The following is a 23,072-nucleotide window of genomic DNA, read 5'->3' on the forward strand; positions in this document are numbered from 1 at the left end:
GTCTTCAGTTGGAATGTGAGGAATTTGTGAAACTATTACAGAGAGAAGTCTTTTTCTGCATTTTCTGCCATTATCTGCAGCTATGACACTGACAGGCTGGGAAGCAGTTCCACTAGTCCAAATTATGAGTTTCCCTGTCTGCCTTGTACAGAACCTCCAGTGTTGGTATCAAAGCAATGGTGTCTACAGCTAAAACTGTCTGGCAGATTCAGAGCAGATTCTCAGTCCAAATGTGGCCATATGACTGGCTACAGTCACATACTATCACATAGAAGTGTTTACCTGTGCACAGCTTTCACAGTATTTTTATTTCATAGATTATCCCTTTAGCCTTGCATAACTACCTTGCATTTTCCTAGTTAGCATTTTCCCAAGAAATACTTTTTTCCATAACATGCAGCTTAGTAAATGACAAACCAGTTATCAGATCTGCAATATGACTTGTATGGGAAACTTGATCTGGAACTTCTGCCCATTACACAGCAAGGTGGTCACTGTAACCACCACCATCAAATAAAACAGTTTCTAGATCAGTTTTAAGGTAGAGTAAGCCTCTTACGACAAATGTCAGGTGTTCTCCAGTTTATGCAGACCCCGTTTTCCATGCAGATGTGAACATAAGAAGTTATCATTTCGCAGGCTTCATCCTCATAGCAGCTGGTCTCTACACAGGCCTCATAGAACATGTTGGGGGAGATTAACCTATGGCACTCTGCAAACCGATCGGAGAGCAGAAGGTGGCAGTGGCTCACTGCATGCTCAGAGCATCTGTCTTCTCTCCGGATTTCACAGATCTTCCCTGGTTCTTCCACTGTCCAGTCTTGGATAAATACGTTGCTGTCAGAAGTGACAGAGCCATCACGTAATGTGAAGTCATTGACATGATTCTGGTCACACACCCCTAGGAGTGTGAGTAAAAGGAAGAGAAAATCTCTGAATACAGTCAGCAATAAAATAAACCTAGAGAAAACAGGACAGGTTGGGGCCACTCAGTGAATGCCAAGGAGAAGAGGAATGAACAATGCTCTTTATAGCTATTATCAGTAGAGGCATAAAAACCCTGGATCTGGTTTCCCATTTGCTTATTACAGGAGGTACAGGTTATGCCACAGAGGTATAAACTATACAACAGATTATACCATTGATAATACCATAGAATTAATTCTCCCAGGTAGTAGTACCCCTCAGAAACCATTTATCTTCACTGCAAGCATAAGTCGTGTCTGCCACATAAATGTATATGTAAGAACCTAAAGTTAAATCCATACAAAACAAAACAAATACAGTAACAAAAAAAAAAATCATCCTTGAAAAGATAGCATGAAGTAAACATGGAAGATGTCTAGCCTGTTCTTTCTAAGGTATTACTGGGAGTCAATGAGCTTTGATGGCCATAGTAGAAAAACCTACATAGATCAGCAATGTGCTAACAATTGGGGATCAGCTCAAACAGAGAGTTCACAGGTTCAGGGCCACACGAATTAACAACAACGTAAACAGCAGTTGAACCCCAAGTAGGAAGCTGTTAAAATTACTTACCACAAAGCCCTTGTGTTCCTGAAGAAAAGCTCTTTGAATTAAGTTTAAGAATAAATTCATTGTTTCTTGGAGTAAATGTGAGATTATGTCCAAGATGTACAAACTTGATTTCATGCATTATTGCTCCATAAACAGTGACTTCAAACAAGCTGCTAGAATAGGGGATATGAACCCTTTCACCATTAACAGTCACCTGTTTTCAAAAAGGAAAGATCGTCACTTAAGTTCTAGGAAGCAGTTAAAAATTAGTCCAGTCTTCAGCTGAAACACATTTTGGCTTTGTAAGTATTTAAAGACTCAACTGATTCTGGACGTAAGAACTCATTTTACAAACTGAAACTTTCTATTGAGCCTAAAAAATACAAAACTAATTGACTTTCATCCTGGGTATTATATGAACAACTCTTTCAACATTTTCCTATATGAGTGCACTCCTTTAGCATCATGTAGTTACAAACTAGTATCTAATGACATGATTATCAATGAACCTCGGTTAAAGTCAAGGATGTCCATCACCATGCAGAAGTGGGTGTGGGTGTTTTGGTCCATCCTATTTTGCCATGTAAGTCAGAATATATTACCTTTGCAGGCTATCCAACTCCTATATGCCTGAGAAACCCAGAGATTGAAAAATGTGCTGTATTGAATTTGAATACTTCTCTGCCTATAAAACAAAAGTAATGCACACTAAACCGGCTTTTCTTCTAAAGCTGAGGTCCACCTGCATGCAAGGTAATAACCAACCTCCTAGCTCTTAATTAGCCAGTAATGCATAGATTTGTGAAGAATACGCTGCTCTCTCGTATACCACATGATGACATTGCGCAAAAGATCTCTGCCAAAAGAGAAGAATCAGAGTAGAGCATGGAGTGTAGCATGTCCTGTCTATAATCCCTGCCTTTGTAACAGAAGTGTCAGGGAGATGTTGCCAAATCCCATGTTTTTGATACCATCTCATCAGAACAATGGGGAGAATGACAGGAGAAACATGTCTGGCTCGTTATGTAAACATAGATTGTATCATGAAATGAAAATGAGGCATTTGCTCAGAAGCCTAAGTATAGGCTGCAAGGGGAACAGAGACTGGATAAAGGGAACAAATTTGTCCTTATAACTTGAATTCTATAGCATGAGCAGACAATGCACAGATCACTTCATTGTATTTAGCTTACTGCCATGTCACTGAAGAGCTGAACAGATACACCACGATGTTTCACTTCAATGGAGTCCATACAGTTCATCTTCGGTGTTGCTCTACATGGTCCTTCATGGAGGAGAACTTCAACATCATGTTGCATGTCTCGAAACAAGGTATAGGAGCAATTGCCAGTCAGCTTAAAATTCAGCCCATCAAATGTGACAATATGTCGAGAGGAACTTCCGATACAGAAACCTGCAAATCAATGAGGGAGGAAAAATCCATAGGCATTTGCTTTTGTTCAAACACTATTTCTTCACAATTGTTATGAGCATGTGGAACGAATTGATGTTGTTACCAATGTATTTAGGATTGAAAAAATTATTACAGATGCACTTTTTATGGATAGGTATAACCAACTATCTTTTAAACTTCATACATTATTTATGATTATTCAACTAAAATCCTTCTAAGCTTTTGAAATACCTGTATCCAAACTGAAATGCTAGCTTTCAAGGTTTTGGATAATCAAATGTTCTTTTAGGGAATGTTATAACTTGGGATATTTAAAATTTAGATGTTTAATAGTTCAGGGATCAAAATCTAGCTACCCCACTTAGGTATTTCAAGCCATGCCTTAAAGATATAGACAAAGGACATTTTAAATTGAGATTATGCATTACAAAGGAAAGATTTATACAGAGTTCTGATTTACTTTTAAAAAGTAATCATATGACTTCATCTTCATTCTGTAAATCTTCAGAATTACATTGCGAAGTACAATCACCCTAAGCTTCACCAAAGCCAAAGAGATTCAGGCTCAGAACAGGATTCAAATGCTGTAGCACCTGCAAGTTCCTGGTTTGGAGATTTCTGCAAGTTTTAGATGCAATAGCGTGCATGCTTAGGCTGAAGAAATGCATTCTTTTGTATAGCTACAACCTTTAAGATTTACTGGAGCTGACCTTTTTGACATTTAACTCAAAATAAACATCTTGACTAATTTGTATGGAAATCATGCGACTATAGTGCATTTTCCACGGCGAGGATGGAAGGTTCAGTCCCCAAACTCAGACTGAGGTGTACCAGAAGACTCAGTAGCTGAGCCTACCCCTTGTTTCACCATGAACAGCTCTTCCCTGTGACAGCTTTGGAGTGATGCCCTGTGGCACACTGCATGAAACCAGGCATTCTGGCCTCCTTTACCCCAGACTGCCAGCACTTCACTCTTGTCAGAGCATCTTTCTGGGCACTGAGGCAATCTGGAGGCTCCAGCTTTGCTTTTTTTTGTTTTGAAATCATCATTCTTCCTCCCTCAAGTCTTCCCTTCATATATGTCAGGTCAAACCCTCAAGACTAGAGATGGACCAACAATACATCACTTGCTTACAGCTTGCTGAGATAAATTACTGGTTTCTTCCATATATCCTCCTTCCCAGCTTTGGAAATGGAGTATGATATTGTCTGATTAAACACGGTAGTTATGCTAATGTAAAAAAAAAACCTAATAATAATAATAAGTTCCAGTGGCCCTGAATTTGCAAACAGCATTATACATTCCAGGCAACAGTGCTACTCTCACGTTCCTGTCTAAGTAACTGGTGTACAGCATCAGTTCCTTCCACCTCAGTCGTCTTTGATGTGTACAGTGACACTAAGCATTACATTAGGGTGGTGAGACACTGCAACAGGTCAGCCAGAGAAGTTGTGGCTGACTCATCCCTGGCAGTGTTCAAGGCCAGGCTGGATGGGGCTTGAAGCAACCTGGTCCAGCAGAAGGTGCAGGGGGGTTGGAACTGGATGAGCTTTAATTTCCCTTCCAACAGAAACCATTCTGTGATTCTAAGATGTCTGATAAACATTTCAAGTGATGGGGAGAGAGAGACATACATGCAAAGATAGATACTCACATGGACACATCCATCGGCAGCCGCAAGTTTCTTCAATCTTAACAGCAGGAAGATTGCTGTGACATACTGGTTTTGGCATTCGTTCACAGTTAATTTGGTGACTCTCCAGAACTGTGTAATCTCCTGGAAAGCATGTCACAGTGTGGCACTGGTCTGGTAATGTCCATTTATCACCAGGCTAGATAGGAAGACATGGATATTTAAGAACTGAAAGGAACATGGACGGAGGGGACAAAAAATGCAAAACTTGGCTGCTGCCACAATCCTACAGCTAGCAAGTAAAGTGACACTGACGGCAGTGCCACTCAAATTAGCCCTGGATAATTAAACAATAGAATGCAGTGTATTAATGACTTCATGAGGATGAGAAAGTTTAAATTAGCAACACTAAGAAACAGACTCTGAAATTCCAAGCAAAAGATAATAGTCTAGAACAGGAGATGTCTTGTTACAGCAGAATGAAGTATCTGGTACTTCAACTATTGTTAGCTTAGCCACCCTACAGCATGCATGAACAGCATAGTGAACAAAGAATTCCCTTTAGCTTTTCCTCAAATGTCAAAGCCTTTAGTTTTCATAAGCCAGCGATGGTCATGGCACAGCAGCAATTAACAATATTTGTTCCAAGCTAGAAAAGCGTGGAATACTCCAGTTATTTTATCCACAACTCCAAAAACTTTAAAACAGTTCCTCCATTCCCAAAGGGAAATTGTTCTTTTACCAGATTACTGCTATTAGATATATGTAATGGTTTAGCAAAATTGAAAATAAAATGTAAAAAATATTCTCATCTTCTAAAGGACAGTCAAAATTTTAAGGCAGCAAAATTACATACATTACATATACTACATACTACTAAACGACAGACAAATGGATGTGGTCACAATCTGGGATATCTCAAGACTCATATCTGCAAAAAGCTGAGCTCTCTGGCTCCAGCCTCACAAAGCTCTGAAAATAGGCTCTATGAATCTCAAAACAGAGCATTTATCCCCAAGTTCTGCATTCCCAAGAATATCGCCGAATATGGGAAGCAGCCATTTCCAGACCTGTCTCTACAGAGGTGAGTCCAGAAACATCAGTAACAAGCAAGACAGTGGTTCTAGAACTGGGTAACATTTGATATCCACAAGCAGAAATGAGTGGGGAAGAAAATTGCTATTGGGCAAGGTCATCTCCCATCCTCTCCTTTTCAGCTGACCTATCACTCCCATGAAAAAGAAGAGCAAAGTGATAAAATACCTAGGTACTCAACATAATTCACAGTCTATTCTTGGCACTAATGTGCAAACCAAGAACAGCGATGTGGAAGCATTGCTCTGCATCTCTGAGCTATGTGATACCTTCAATCTAAAAGAGAACTGCCAGATTTGCAGGCATGAAAATGTACATAGTAACTACGAGTTAATTTACTGGACCTGCTTTGTATGTTCCAGGACTTTGAGAAGCCAACTTGTCCTGAAAGTGACTTAATACTTTTCAGATTTGTGAGCCTAAAGGAGGCTGTGAAAAAGTAACTTGAGGAGCTTTAAGTATGGAAAAAACATTTAGATAGGAAAAAATTGAATATTTTTTAATTATAGTTGTCTTGCCTACAACTCAGTAAATGTGGAGCACCTGGAAGGGTACATATACAGCTGTGCAAGTCTGGCAAAGGACCCTCTGGCTTCCATACATATTTAATTGTTTTCATTTCACGCCTTAACAGGACATCTATTGGAAAACATCTAAGAGCTGGAAAGGAAAAGCAAAGCACAGCACACTAAAGAAAAAATACCAGTTGAAGGATCCAAAAAAAAGAGGAGAATTCTGGTGCAGAGGAAAACGCAGGGACTCTGAAGACAAAGAAAGCCTAAATCCCAACTGATGTGAAATCGTAGGAGTAAAAATAGGACAGAAAGAAAAGCAAAAGCAGAGGTTTCTAAATCGTGAAGTATAAGTCTGCTGAAATCGATGAGCCTGCCAGCACACCGGAGGAAGCCTCAGACTTCCTCTCTGAGGGAGCTCTGAAGCTACAGACCTGAACTTGCACACTATTTCTTTTGCTTATTGTGCATCTGCAAGAGAGAGTCACATATCTCAACCACCTTCATCAGCTGGCACCTTTTAATTTAGTCTGAATTTCGTTTCTTTCTTTGTTCTCTAAACCAACTGCTGAACAATACTAGGAAAGTCATGTTATGGAAACTGCTAGTTTAGGAATGTGGGTTTTATCACCATACGCAGACTAAAAATGCAAATCACTATACAGATCATTTAATGATGAAGTGCTACCATTATGAGTACCTAAGCTTCTATTATCACCCTTATGCCTGCTTAGAAGCATCAGGCTACTGATGAAAATTAAATACATTAAAAAATTAATCATAATCATTCATATTTTGTCAGCTGGCAAGTACAAATACTTAAACAATGGTTCTTTACACGGCCTGTTCTTGGAACTTCTTGCAGCTGGGTACGATGAGTACTAAAAACTTACATGGATTCAAAGAATGACTGAACAAATTCATGGAGGAGAAAATTATTGAGCACTATCAAACAAAAAAAGGCGCCACTCATAGCTTATAGTGCCCCTAAATCAAATTGTTCAAAACTATGACAGTTCAGGGAATTTTCATATATACTTACTCACATTTTCCACAATTTCTACTTTTGGCCACATAATACAGGGGATTGGGTAGATTTTTTGGCCTGACCTAGCACATTTGATCTTCTGTCTTTCTGCTACTAAAATTGACCTTAGCAATGACTCTTCCTTCAATAGTAATTTCCAGGGTAGAGGTAATTAAAAAAAGAAAAAAAATTAACAAATGTAACAAATCATATTACTCACAATGCTGATAGGATTTAAGCTGAGATTTTTGATCCTGAGAACTCTGGTTTCCTTGCAAACTGAAAGAGGTCAGTTCCCACAATCTCCAGGTGCATGACAGACATCCCACTTGGGGAACTGAGCCTCCTGAAGTAACTCCCTGAGTAATGCCTGAAATATTATGGATCCGACGTAAAAGCCTCTGTTTTCTGAGTTAGGAAAGAGCCTTGATTTTTCATCCCTGTGGATTTGTGGACTATGCTGGAACAGGGTAAGAGACCAACTATGGTACATTACTGCCAGTAAGCTAACTCTAGCACTGTCAGAGTGTGATGCTGAACACCAGAGGCAGAACACTTCCATGGTGTTCTATAGGTACCAGGGGAAGCTCAACAGACTGCTCCAAAAAGCAATGGCTACCATGTTGGCAGTGCTTTCTAAAACCCTTTTTCTTCCTGGCTGACAGAAAAAGTAACACAAAATCCCCCTAAATGCTGCCATTTGAAAGTGTGGTTCCTTTTTATATGCACTGGAGCTGGGCCTCCTTTCTTCCAAGACCATTTTAGTCAGAAAGGAAATTGTGCTTCAAGTTTATCACCAAAAAAAATTAAACCTGACATCTGTGAAATTCAAGTTTAGTCTTCCCAGCACTTGTCTACATGTACCTGCATCTGCTTCTAGGAGCCCAGAGGCATGGATACATGCAGTTCAAATCAATAAACAACAGAAATATCTTTTTTTGTTTGTTTTAAATAAGAAAGTTTCTGAAGTTTCGTTTTCAAGTTTCAAGTTGTCAGGGTTTTCTTAATTAGGTTGTCAAACTCAAAGACACCAGGTTATACATAGTATATGATTTAGCTAAAACCTTTCTGAGTTCTGACTAGCTGACCGAGGCCAACCATGTAAGGCAGCTTTGATATAAGCGTATTTCCTGTGTCTAGACAATTCATAAGCATTTCTTTATTAACCACATCCTTCCTTACAGTCATGTCTTCACAAGGGAAAAATCAAAGGAATATTTTGATGTATTGGAAAGTCAAGATAAATCCTAGGGTAGAACTCATAACTGACCTCTACTAGAAAACATGTAACAACATTATGCTAATATTTTTATACGCATAAAGTGTCATATACGCTCAAAAACCTTGGCATTTCACCTGAGATGAAGGAAGTGAACGGTTTATAACACCTACATCATTCCTTTCCTAGAGTGGACTGTGTTTGAGAGATCAGATAGTTTCACTAACATTTCTGAGTATTTTCTTGGTATTAGTAAAATCTTTTCTGTAGATGAACACTAAGAACTTGGATTTCATTACTGAAGATATGGTTTTCCCTGGAGAGATGACTATCACACAATAATTATCTCCCCATAAAATTTTTAAAGGGCAAGGTACTTGTATTTTTAACAGAAGGAAAGGACCTGGACAATGATATTTCCTCCCCATATACATGCACCTTTATTTTGGCTATAGCTAGCTTTCCCAGAAGTTCTTTCATCAGTAGATGGAAATATATTTTTGTCAGGGAAGACACACACTGACACGAGTTTTGGCTCTGCACTGCCAATAGTATTAGAATGCACTGCAAGATCAGGTGTCACTAGAGGAAGTCCCCTTTGTGTGCAAAGTTATCCCACCAGTTCAAAAGCCAAAGTTTTTCCCCTCCAAAAGAATTCTTACTATTTTCCAACACTTCTCCTTTCAGGCGACCTACGGAGGTATATGTGGTCCTGCATGAACTTTGCAACTTGAAAACCAGATGGATGAGACCCAGACAATACACTTACTTTCTTTTTGTTTCCATCCTCATCTATACATTCTCTGACAGGGTCTGAAAGAAAAACAGACATTTTTAGCTATCTCACTCCCTTATCCAGCTTTACAGATTGATTACTTAAATATATGTCTTAGGCTGTAAGAAGGGAGTTTTTTGTGTTAGAATGCGAGAATCCCTACCTGAAGATTGCAGGCATTTGCCCAAAGCGTACAAAAGTAAGTCAAAGAATGAACAAATTTGTTACTGCTAGCATTACCTGGCTTCTTCACTGAGGTTGGTCCCAAAATACCCTGTGAGCAATAGCTATGCTGTAATTCTACAGACTTCCTTATACCGGCATACAGCTCTGCCCAGATGATTCTTAAAAGAAGATCATGGCTTTAGCTCTGAGGCAGGGTCCAGCCTTACTTCTGAATCTTGTTATGAATTGAGAATATTTCTGGTAATTAGCAGGTAATGAGAATTTGCACACCCATGCACATACACATTTATTAAATGCAGAAACATATATATATAGCAAGTAACCCCAAGATAAGATTTGTCGGCAACTAGCATAATTATGAAAACAGATGCAATAAGAACACTTAAATTCAGTTTCCTTCCATTCAGGCACTACTGTAATGGACAGTTTTTTATATAATCAGTTATATTGGCCACTGAATTGCAGTTTCTATGTTTATGTGCTCTCATAAAATACCTAAAGATGCAAGGAAAGTAATTTCATATAAGTGCTATGGCATGACAATGTGTCCAGGAAACTAAACCACTGACTAGCAAACTGTTTATGTAATACTATACTATTCTAGCATATAGACACTATATGTTCTGTCTTGTCCAAGACAAGTGATGAATTTTGAAAGCATTTAGGAAATCTTTTAAACCTTTATAATAGTATTATTTTTGGGACACTTCCATACATAAAGTAAGACTCCCTCCGCACAAGAAATCCAACTGTATGAGTCTGGAGGGGAAAATTATACTTTGCAGATTGTAAAAGACTTATATAAAACAAACACACAACAACAAAAAAAAATTAAAAAAGAGAAAAAGGGAGAGAAAAAGAAGTTAGTTTCATAGCTCATAGCAAACACTTTACCATCACAGCAAAAGGGATAACTAAATTTTTCAGATTTAGATGTCTAATATAAGATATTTATCATTCACGTTTTTGAGTGCACACTTTGTGCTGTTGGAAAAGCTTCCATAAATAAACAAAGCTTTTACCTCTAGCACTGACAGGTTATAGCACAGATTGCAATAAGTCAGTAGTTTTAAATTCCTGCTTCCCCTCCTATATCTTGGATCAATGTAATTTATGGCAAGAAAATCACGTATTTTACAGTGTGAAGAGAGGAAATGCATCTTTAAAAGCTTATTCTGAAAAGAAAAGAAAGAAAATGGCAGCTGTTAAAATCTAGAAAATGGCAGCTGTTTGATGCTCTGGAGAGATTTTAAAATGCCAGAAGTGATCCCAGTGGAGACTGATCGGATATCTCTAAGCTGGACTGTGCACACTCTGCAACTTCCTCATTCTTAGTGGTACTTGGCTCTGAAAAAAAGTCCATTTATTTTAATGGAGACATAACTAAGCCCTAGTAATGATGGTGAAAACCTGTGCAATGACTAACACAATGAGACAGTGGTTTGCAGAGAGGACACATAGATGCTATTGTAATAGAAATAACAACAACAATTTGAGTACTAAATACCCATACACACACAGAACAAGGGCGCAAAAGGAGTAAAATACTGGCCAGAGTTGGAGCAAGTTTCCTTAGATGGGGAGCATTGCTATCTACAAATAAATGGGTTTTTGTTTAAAGTATTTTACACCTTTTTGTCCAGCATTTGTTTTCCTGGAAAAGTAAACGCTTTCTTATGCTCTTTTTTTAATTACACTTTGGCTGAATTCTTTCTAAATATACACACAAAAATACGCAATTTGAAATCCTTATTCACAATTAACTTGTAACATTTCTGAAGCATGTTCTCATTCATTCTTGACAGCTTGAGCTTTCCTAATGTCCCTTCAGTTAATGGCCAGGCCCAATTATTGAGATGACAGCTTGAAAGTTCAGGCCTAAGCAATTTACAAATCTTGTTGAAAGCTGTTTGATTATAATAGCAGTTGGCTACATGGTGAAAGGGCTAAGATTTTGTTTTACACCTAAGCAATGGTAGTGGTCTAGGTTAGCATTTGTGATGATTGATGGTGAAACACTAACGAAGGAGCATTGGGCTGACTTCTTAAAACTAAGAAAAATCTCTCTGGTTTTGGCATTCCAGTTTCTGGGTTTCAGTTACGAGGCTACAGCTTTATTGGACTTACCCATGCACACTTTTTTGATAAATTCACTGTTCAATGTGATCATAGTGGACAAGTCTTCAAAGTTCTGCAGCTTCATGATTCGGTTAACAGCAGAGGGCCCAGTCAAAGTCCTTAGTTGCTCTTCATCATATCTGTTCCCTACTCCAATTGGAAATAGGGATACCCCTGGGAAAGGAGAATAACAGGTTTTAAGTGGGCAATGCACAGGCCATTGTGCAAATACAACAGGTCTTCGTGGTATTTTTCCACTAGCTTAAAAAAAAAAAAAAAAACCTGGGAAAACCAGTTAATTTTCATTTACCTCTTGCATCACTCCCTCCACACTGGCTAAAAGCAATTAAGGGCAGAAATGGTGATGCTCTAATCACAGTGTTAACTACAATGACCTCTGTTTTTCCCAAGCGTAAGAACATCTGCAGACCTAATGACAACATCAATAATTCTGTGATTCTATGATTCTGTGATCTTCATTTTTTTCCAAATGCAAAAGAATCTTAATGTGGTGCTTTCTTTTTTTCTGTTACATGGCAATTGGATTATTTTCAAAACATTTTGCTAAAAAATAACAGTTCCTAGTTGTCATTTAGTCCACGACTTACTCAATAGCTCCCAAAGCAGCCTACAAAGGAAGTCCATATTCCTCTGCTGAACACCTGAGGAAGCTCAGGTACAGAGACTACAGCCAGAAAACTTGAATAAACATCATGCAGCACGTATTAATAGCAAAAGCACATTTCTGCATAGGTCGGTGCAGAATCTGATGAAATCCTCTCTCTATTTATTATTATTACAGTGAACTCTTCAAGTTTCACTGTTCTGCTACAGTACTGAATTTATAATATTAGATTATATCATCCCTGTCTATCCACAGGACCTTGGAAAATGAAATCCCACTAACATGTGAAGCCTATGGAAGTTGTTCAGCTTATATTGTAGATTGGTCTTGAATTTGCCAGTAACTCAAAGTCACCTTCATTGGGCACATTTTGTTCAGGCCTATTTCTTACCAGAGTATTATGCACAGTAAGTCCTGAACTTATATGACCATACCAGCACCTTAATTTTACATCCTTTACTTTAGTGAATTACTTAAAAAGCAACAACTCTGCTTAAAAATAGTGACAGTGAAATGAGATTTACTGTTCATTCTTGCAGAAAGCGCAGCAGCCTCCACAGTGTCTTCTGATCTCCCTGACACGATGACTATTGCAACCTTTGATGCACCAGGTCTTCCCCCATGGGATTCCGACATTGCATTCTGAACTACAAAATCAATGGCTTTTCCTGTGAATGAAGAGATGAGACATATGATAGAAAACTCACAGGGGGCTATAAAACTAAATATTAATTTGTATTAGTAAGTTATGCAGTACTGGAAAATACTTGTTCTTCAGGGATTTTTAATGCTTGCTTTATTCCTGCTATATAAAAGATCTCAGCTATTAAGAACCTGCTCGTATTATTAATACAGCCCAACACAGGAGGACCATCCTTAGCTCTCCAATCTCTGAAGTAATGGGAATTTTACTACCCTTCCTTATCCACGAGGATAAAGTTATTCTCCTCAATTTTCCACTTACCTTTTCCGGAACTATTACCATTGCATACACAAAAGGGAAGATATTGTACACTTATTTCCCAATTGCAGAGCAACAGTGACATCCAGTGGCTATCTGACCTACAACTCACACTATCTTGAACTGAAAACACAAGTAGATAAAGAAGATCTAGTCCTTCCCTAATTTGGTCCATTTTTTCTATGGCCGTGAAAAGTATTGCCTTCCTACTACCAGCAACCTCTCTGAAATACAGACCCAGACTAACCCATAATGCCAGACTAACTCATAAAGTAACAGGGCAATCCACATTAAAAACAGAGCAAGGAAAAAAAAAAACCCACCAGCAACCAACCAACCAAGCGAAACCCACCAAACCCTACAAAACACATGAACAAATTCTACCTTAGCTGCCAAATCACCAACTGGTTTAAACGAGTAGCTGCTGTTTTTTCATTTAACATCTGTGAACACTCGGGAAAGTTTTTGTTCAAACTCATGACCTCAGCATGACAGCACTTTGCTAGTATTTGTATTTAGATATGTATTGACACAAATATTTACACTGGGAATTGTGATATGCAGCTTTCTTAAAAGCTCCTTTGGGCTTGCAAGTTATCAGGAAGTAGAAATGATACCGTGTGACTGATGTGACATGGAGGGTAAACAGTGAACAGTGAATAATGCATACTTAAAGGACTAGTTCCTCCGAGTAATCTGCAATAACCATGGAGCAGAAATATGTTTGCCTGAGGAGTTCACCGAACAATTTAAATAACAAACACATTTCCAAAATACAGAAGTCATATCGTAGGTAATTCACCGGCACACCCCCAAAATACCTTAGCATACCTGAACACTTCATGTCTTCTTGCATCAAGTCATCCACCCCCTTTCACTGGTAGATGCAAAAGTTCCTCTTCCCAAGCTGTTGCAAGCATGGACAACCTCTAGGAAGTTCATTCAGCTCACTGACTATTGATTATGTGGCAACAGCAACTCGATATCCTAGAAGGCTTTCAGGAAAATAATCAGGGGTTCAGGAAGAATTTACCCCTTGGAAAAATCTATCCTAGAACAGGTGTCTGTAAAAAGCCCTGATGTTTCCTTTACCACAGTACTGGTTTGGAGGTGATGTTCCCTGCTTAAATATTGTTGCTTTCCCCAACCTTTCCTGTTGTCTCATACACCTTACATTGCCTAACAGCTTCTTACCCTCTTCCCACCTTATCCAGCCACCTCTTCTTCCCCATTAGACCATTATCACTACTGCAACCCCAGAGCCTTAGCCTCAGCCTCATTTTCATGTGTCATCTCTCCATACAGATGCTCACAACTAAACAGAAGAGCTGTGACTCACCAGGAACTGCAGCTAGGCCCTGTCATGTCTACCAGAGGAACAGGATCCACATCAATTTCTTCTCCTGTAAGTTTCTATCCAGCATGTGCCATTACAAGTTCAGGTTGGACGGGGCTTTAAGTAACCTAGTCTAGTGGAAGGTGGCCCTCCCTGTGGCAGTGGAGGTTGGAACTAGATGATCTTTAAGGTCCCTTCCAGACCAAACCATTCTATGATTCTATTATTATCTCCACTAGCCATCTCCTGTCTAGAGAGGGTTGTATATTTTCCCAAACACTAGTTTTTTTAAATAGAAAGTTGAAAGTTTGTTTAAATCAAAATGCTTTTTGGAAAGTATGTAATAAAAACAAAATTATGTAATAAAAACAAAAAAATGCCAATTATGATTTAAAAGAAAAAATATAAATGTCAACAGAAAGCTTTCAACAGTGCTTAGGAACAAAATGGGATGTTTCTTTCCTGTTTCTTGCAAGGCTTATCTTTTATTTAGTTTTTTCAACATGTAGATGAATTTGATTCATATAATTTGATTTTCCTTTCCACTCTAATTCTGAATTATATTTTATATACAAAATGAAAACACTTTAGCGCTTCCGTTCAGTGAAAACCTTGAAATTTCGAATGTTTTTCTACTTGCAACAAAACTTATTTTAAAATATCATTATCAGTTGGGCAATGGAGATTCCATTTCACAAACTACTATTTCTCACCAGAAAAATTAACTAGCCCCAGGTATTTAACTCATGTCCAATATAGCTGTCTCACAATCATTGCTGCAAATGGTTTTGTTGTTCAATAGTTACTCTATATGTCTGCAGAGGTAGATATTAAATGAAGAATGGCATGTTAGCTATAAAAAACTAAGGGATAAAACAAATTTCAGAAAATTAATATGACTGTATTCCAGTCCCCGAGATTTTTCCAGGATGGTCACTCTGCCAAAAAATTGATTCATTTCCCTTTTGTCCTATGAACAATTACTTAAAAAGTATTTCAAGTTTTAACTTTAAAATATTTTAGGTTAAACTTTCTCACAGCAAGATTTACAAATGGATTTTCATTTTTTTATTTGTGAAAAGTACTTCTGTACTTGTCAGTTTTTAATGACACTTTGATTTTTGTGTGGTTGGTGTGGTCACCAACTTCTCCAGCTCCATTTTTATTTCTCCCATTAATTCTGAAAACTTTCAGAAACTTGCACACAAACCTGTAAACTGGGAAATCCATTATTTTTATAATTTCTACTAAAGAAATCAAGTTCCATTGTAATAGAACCAGGGACTATTTCAAAGTCCCTCAAAAACAGTTACTCATTTTAATGTGTGGAAAATTTGTTTTAGTGTACTAAAAACTCTTTGGATACCTCCCCTTACTCTGAAGCCAGAGAGAAAAGAGCCAGGTGTCTGAAGATAGGATCAAATGAAAAATTTTGTCCTGCTAGAGGGATTGAGAAAGTCACCATCCCAAGCTGGAAGATGTCTCTTCTCACCTGTTTGCCTCTATATCTCACCAGGGAGAGAAATACCAAACTACCCAGAAGTCATAAGAAAAAGGGTATGGACTGCTAGTAAAGTGACTGACGTGAACTGAAACATAACAGTAATCTGCCATTTTTATACCAACCAAGGCAATTTGAAATGTTTACACTGAAATAAACATCACCAAGCATAAGGCTTCATAAGACCAAAAAGAGAGTGCACAGCATCTTGGACATAATTAAACTAGCTTTAAAATGACCAGATCTGAGCCACACAGCCTTCAGCCTTTATGAGACCACCTTGTGTCTTTTACATCCCTCCAGCAGCTGACATCTGGGCCGCTGCTGCTGCTGGCTTCACTCCAGCTTGCTCTGACCTTTCTATATACATCACAAACACATCTCTGGCTGCATTACTGCCATAGCAAGCTACTGGCAGAAGGAAGGCTCCACTCCTTCAGGAACCAAAGTACCTTGCTTTCAGTCATTCTGGCCCTTGCCTCAGCTCATAGAAGGCTGAATGCACATCTTTTCCCACAGAAAGAAGGCAGAGCAAGTGTGCAGCACGGAGGTGTCAGGAGGCTGGGGCTGGGCCTGGGCTCTTCTGCAGTAGCTAGTTCTTAAATCTGTTTAGCTATACGGGACCACACCATCAGCTATTCATTTCAGCGATGGACCCTAGAGAAAATCAAAATGCTAATAGAAAAATACCCTAAATCCTGCTCCATAAAACAACAAAACAATTAGTTTTTGTCTAAAGAAAATCTGACAGTGGCCAAAACATCCTTTGCTAGCATTGACAAGGGGTATCATATAGCCCCAGTGAAGTGAACGGGAGGTTTGCCATAGGCTTTAAGGGTTACATGTCTTCAAGGATTTTCTTTTTGTGTGCTTGTTAACCGAGGTGCAGACTAGCAGCCAACATGTTCCCACATAGCGAACACGGGAGTAAATTATGTTAGTCTCATGTGTTATTGTTACAAAGGGTTTCTGTTTCATACATATACAACGAACTACCAAAAAAAGAAAAGCAACAAATCGGCTTTGGAAGCAGAACGATTTCTATACTCATAAGTTCTTAAGGCATTAGACATACAACCCATGAGAAATCAAGATGGAAGTCTCAAAGCCAAGATCCTTCACTGCATACAGGAGAATAACAGAGCTAAGAGCAGCATGACACACAATAAAAGAAATCTGTTCCCAAAGGCAGTGGACGTGATGGGGAATGCATGTCTGGTCGCCTGCCCTGACCTCCTGCCCCCTCTTCTACTGCCTTCTAACATGTTACACTTATGCTGGTTCCTGGCAGGTATAACAGGCACATTTTCACACATGTGTGAACACACGCGCTTCCCAGATTTTAACATCTAAACATTTATCTGGATAACTGAAAAAAATGGCCCTGCTTGCAGAAGTACCGAGCCCCCAACAGGCTTTCAGCTCCATCGGTAGAGCACGTTTGTTGGTCACTGGGTATGTCCAGGGAAAAAAACACAAACAAATAAAAAGAAAAAAATGAAAAAACATTGATCTATATTGGCTGCTTTAGAAAAGGCTAGTCAGTTATTCCAAAGGATGCTATCACAGCACATCACCTTCTCCCCAGCTTTCAATACTCTTAGTACTAGTGTAGTCAGGAATGTGTCTTTCAGTGCTGACACACTCCTGACTACACTACAGAGTACAAAACAGAAGTCATGTTTGGAATGCCATTAAAGCAAATCATTTTGGATTTGCAAATCGTTTGGAAAGTCATTAAACCAATAGAAGATATCCTACAAAAATTAGGGGGTTGGGGGGAATGGACAGAGGATGACATTACTGCACAGTCTTCTCCTGTCAGCTAAGGCTATGGACTTGTGATGCTGAACTTCTGATGGTCAGAAAAGCCTTTGCAAGAAACTTATTCTGGTTGCCTTCAACAAGATTATTTAATAAGGGCTAATTAGCTGAGTAATTATTTTTTTTAATCACCTGATACACATTCAAGACAAACTCATATTCTGTAGTAATATTTCAGAATGGTTCATGTAACAGGTTCCTGCAAGGTCTGAAAGCTGATTAAATAGACATAAACAAGCTTTAAGGACAAAAGACAATCTGTTGAGTAGAGTTGGAGGTGTTTAGTGTCAGCCTACAGGGAATTACACTATACTCTGCCTTATTGAGTAATTTCATTAATGATTTGGATAATGGAGGGAAAATGTGTAAAAAGGCACACTAATCCGAATCACAGATATTAGACTGGGAGCAATTATAAACACCATGGAAAGAACTGAAAGAGCACAAGGTGCTCTAGAAGTGTTCAACATCCAAGAAATTAAAGTTAAAAAAGTTTCATCCCAAAATAAGCCAATCTGAAGAACAATAAACCAACACAGAGACATTTAATGGTTTGGTGGGTGCCTCAGGGAAAGCAGAAACTTCCTAAAAGCAACCTTTGCAATTATTTTCTTTAATTTTGTTGAAATGAGGAACAAAACGTAAAGCCCCCATGAGGGTCTGTGGAGTTGTGACAGACAGGGGATTCCAGTCAGACGGAGGTTCCTGCCGGGAACTTGTAGAATCAGTGCCTTAAGTGGCCTCAGTGGTTTCACTAACACTTCTGCAACATCTTGACCAAAAGAGAAAAAAGACACAATAGGTCCTAATCACCCACAAGTACTGAAAGCTGCCTGGGAAAGAAGAGAAATGATTCCCCAGCACTTGAAGCAGTATGGAAAAGCCAACACTATCTGGCCTGTTGATAGTCCAGAGGGCATTTATTTAAGAAAGGACTTGCCTAATCAGGAACAATCCTCCATGATGATAATACTGTAGCTGGTTTTTTACATCTTTCTTTGACTTGAACTTGACATTTTGACTTAGTATTAACTTGACATTGAATTGGGGGTTTTGAACTGTAAATAGCATATTATTTTAATTTTGAAACAAATTAGCTATTGCAAACTGATTCCACAGATCAATGCTTTAAACAGCCAATTCTTAGCACATTAATAGTCTGGCATTAACATGTGCCAATTAACAGAATAGCTAAACTCTTCATGAGCAGCACAGATTTGTCAGTCCAACAGCCTACCAGCACTGAAAGGAGCAGGCTACAAGGTCACAAACCACCTCCCCTGCTTTTCTGACACTGCAGCTCACAAATCCTGAATTTCTCTTACCACGACCAAGACCATATTCAATTGACAAACCTTGTAAGAAATGAAATAAAAATACAAGCAAGCAAACAAAACTACCTCCCAGGATTGTGAATTAAAAGAGAAGAAGGGAAGAGACTAGCAGGCACTCAAAGCTGGCTTCAGAAAGAAGCTGACACCACTAATTCAGAAACAGCAGTGGGAGAGCAAGTGAGGTAGTCCTGTCTTTCAGTGGATGGGAGGGAGAATGCTCTGTGAAGACCTTATAAGCAGCCTTCCAGTACCTAAAGAGAGCCTGCAAGAATGTAGGAGAGGAACTTTTTACAAGGGCATGTAGTGGTAGGACAAGGTGTAATGGCTTTAAACTGAAAGAGGGGAGATTTAGATTAGATATAAGAAAGAAATTCTTCACTATGAGGAACAGGTTGCCCAGAGAAGCTGTATCTGCCCCATCCCTGGCAGTGTTCAAGGCCAGGTTGGATGGGGCTTTGAGCAACCTGGTCCAGTGGTAGGTGCTCCCCTTGGCAGGGCGTTGGAACTGGATGATCTTTAAGGTCCTTCCCAACCCAAACCATTCTGTTTTATTTATTCTGTGATATTACTACAGGGATTGCTCAGCATGCTCCCCATGACTCTCCTAAATACCCATGAATGTTGAACAGAGGCATGTTTATGTGATTCTCAGTTCTCTTGCATAGATCACACTTTTAGATGAACGAAGGCTTACATAGTCAGCTCTTGCTTGCAGTTAGGTTTTTTTTTTTTTGTTTGTTTGTTTGTTTTTTCTTTTTTGTTTCCCAGTTATTTCTTTGGTAAAGTCATACACAGATTCATGATGTCTGAATATTCCCAGAGCTGCTTCTCAATAGGTCACTTGAGCCATAATTTGCCTGATGTTATTTTATTGCATAAGCATGGGAAAGCTTTGCGGTGTAAGCTGCTCTTTTGTTCTGCCTATGCCCTCCAATAGTCTAGTTTTTCATTATCTCTTACTAATAAAATTCACCTCTCTCCTGCAGTTTCTTTACGGCTAAATGAAAGAGAACGTTTATACAGTAAGCCTTTTGCAGCAATGGCAACAGTGCCTACAGTAGCTCTCTGCATATATAGCTTTTTTGATCAAAATAAGGTGATTTGGATCAGCAAAGACTGAATAAGGATTACACAGGATTGTGTTTCTACCACAGGGAAACTAATGCAAATGAGAAGAGACAGCACTGGTCTGATAGTAACAATATTTTTGATAGGTAAATCCTGATCAAGTCCTCCATAGGTTAGAAAAGATTTCCAAAGGGAACTGCAACACCCAGACTGAGTCATCCACACTTTTTAAGCAGCCTCTGCATTTCCAGAAGCCAGAGCACAGATAGAAAGATATGAATGACCATGTGTTTCCCATGGATGCTGAGTTTCCTACACAGTCAACTGAATTCATACACATTACAAGGTACAGGACAGGACCACAGTGACTTATTTTCATTAGTTCATTTGGGAGGAACTACTTCTACTCTATTCCATTTTGGTTTATTATATCACATCCCTCATTGTGGTCTCTGAGCATTTTCCAATGAGACATAAACAAATCACTAACGAGTATGTCATGTGGCTGCCTCTCCCATTTCATTTCCCAAAGGCCATGTTTTCTTTGTTTATCCTGTAGTTCAGCATAGCTTACTATACACATTAAATGGAAGGCTTCATGAAACTTATCTATTTGTATGTAACAATTTATCCCACAACGAGCCTATAGAAGTCTCATCAGCCATCTGGTATTTTTATTTCTCCAGGCTGAGAAAGCAATCATGACTAATCCTCCTGCGAACTATGGAAGTCAGGTTTTATTTCTCACTTTTCTGCACCAATAACTCTTTACAGTCTGAAGTAGGCCAAAGACCCTAAAAATCTGTGTACTCCTCAACTCTTACAGGACCCTAATGCTAGGTGGCTGCCAGAGCATATGCAGTTCCAGTCCAGAAGGACAAAATTCTCAGAGTATCTGGTGAAAGATCAGATATGCTGTAGCAAAATAATTCTTTGCTGAACCCTACAACTGATACGTGCGTATGTACTGAATTTCCACAGACCCAGTGGGAATTCTGTGTTATGTTCCAGCACATGAAAATTGAAGTGGGCATTTTTCAGAATGCAGTTGTCTGGAACAAAAGATGATGTTTCACAAGTAGCTTTTCAGCTAAGGTGCCGCCTTAGGTGATCCTTGCTCCCTGGCACCATCCCTAACCTTGTGCCAGCCCAAGTCCTTTTGGGACCAGCAAAGCAACTTGGGGGAGGAAACTGAACCACCCAGCATATAACTCCTATTTTGCTAAGTTGTTTTTCAATCAGTGGCTCAGAACAGAGTAACAAACACCTGACACTAGCAGCTACTGAAGTCAGAATAAGCAGTTGCGCTGCTTAATGTCTAATTAACTAATTGCTGGTGAAAGGTTAATGATCAAAATCTTCACTTCTTAATTATATCGTGCTTGCTTAAAAGATAATGAATGCAAATCCCGAGAACTATTTCGAGGCAAAAAGAAACCGGTCGTCTTCTTTCCAAAGTACATTAAGATAAAGCCTAATTCAAGTAACCTACAGATATAGTTTAATAAGAGTAAATTGACACGTTACGATATGTACATTTCTTGGTAAATATATGAGTGAACTAAAAAAACCCCTGAGTCCTACTACAGAACGCTACCACTGCACCATCCCTGGAGACATTCAAGGCCAGGCTGGATGTAGTTCTGGGCAACCTGATGTAGCAGAAGATGTCCCTGACCTTTGTAGGGTGTTAGACTACATGACCTCTGAAGGTTCCTTTCAAGCCAAACTATTCTATGATTCTTTGATTCTAGGAGCAGCACTGACATCAACTGGTGACTGGGGCCAGGCTATATTGAGTATTTCCTTGTTTTGGTTGGGTTTTCTTTTTCCTCTTGTTTAAACATCAACATCCACATAATCACTCACCTAGTCTGGTAGGACCTTGCTCCCTTTGTTGAATTGATTGCACCATTTCCACAAGTTTTTTAGTCTCTTGAGGCACATTCCATGAAATTTCTAGATTATTTTCCCTGGCATACTGGAGAACTGATACATGAATCGAAGTGTTGCCTGAAACAGAAAGCAAGAAATACACATTCTAAGCAGTGCATATGAATGTCCTTAAATAAAAAGGATACACTATGGTTGTGTTTTACATTAAGCACGACTAGATAGCAATTTTCCATCAGAATGTGAAAGCTGCAGTTTCAATCAGAAGATCAAAACTGAATTATTTCCAGGTGAAAAAAATATGCCAAAACTGCTGGAAACAGCTTGTTTTCTGTCAGAAATTAGCACGCATTATTTTATCTCAGGTCAACTTGACCATGACTGGAGAATTTCAATTTATTGAACTAATATTATTAGATATTATATTATAATAATATATATTATTAATATAATATATAATATCCTAATATATAATATCCAAGTATTATTCCGTTTCCATTTTAAAACTGTCTAAACATCTTTTTTTTTATGTGTACATTGTTTTGCAAGAGCAGTAGTTTGATGCCCATTTGTCCGATGGGCCTAGCTCCCCAGACAACTACACTTCATGCAAATCTCCCTCTGTACGGAATGACCTAACTAAAGGCGTACATCCCATCAGTACATACTCTGCAAGCAAGTCTAGCACTCCCTAAAAGTGTCTGTCATCCAACATAAGTCAAGAAGTAAATCTCAAAAAGTAATTTCCAGCATCTTACGTTAGCCAAAAAGGGCTGGTCAGAACCAGAAATGCCAGTTCTAAAGACTAAAACCTTGCAGTGGGACCAACCCTGAACAAAAATCCCTCTGAAATATCCATTTTAACCTGAACCAGAACTGAACTTGAAATATTATTCTCACTTATGTCAAACCTAATCCAGAAGTGAACCAAAACCAACCACATATTTTTGCTTTTCTGCCATACAACACGGTTCAGCTAAATCTCCGTGCTGTGACAAGAACCTCTTTGCCTGTTTGGCACACACACTTCTT

At 38.8% G+C, this 23,072-nt stretch overlaps 1 protein-coding gene across 1 annotated transcript in view; it reads right to left on the minus strand.

Annotated features, from left to right (window-relative positions):
• VWF (von Willebrand factor) overlaps positions 1 to 23,072 on the minus strand; it is a 132,292-nt gene that overhangs the window by 35,943 nt on the left and 73,277 nt on the right. The window contains exons 30-37 of the mRNA XM_065672083.1: positions 22,017 to 22,160; positions 12,648 to 12,791; positions 11,508 to 11,672; positions 9,189 to 9,232; positions 4,588 to 4,765; positions 2,712 to 2,932; positions 1,540 to 1,732; positions 560 to 901 (exon numbers count right to left, since the gene is read on the minus strand). Coding sequence (XP_065528155.1) covers positions 560 to 901; positions 1,540 to 1,732; positions 2,712 to 2,932; positions 4,588 to 4,765; positions 9,189 to 9,232; positions 11,508 to 11,672; positions 12,648 to 12,791; positions 22,017 to 22,160 — 1,431 coding nt within the window. The remainder of the gene's footprint in view (positions 1 to 559; positions 902 to 1,539; positions 1,733 to 2,711; positions 2,933 to 4,587; positions 4,766 to 9,188; positions 9,233 to 11,507; positions 11,673 to 12,647; positions 12,792 to 22,016; positions 22,161 to 23,072) is intronic.

Source organism: Lathamus discolor, chromosome 1 (assembly GCF_037157495.1).
Source record: "Lathamus discolor isolate bLatDis1 chromosome 1, bLatDis1.hap1, whole genome shotgun sequence".
Lineage (NCBI taxonomy): Eukaryota > Metazoa > Chordata > Aves > Psittaciformes > Psittacidae > Lathamus > Lathamus discolor.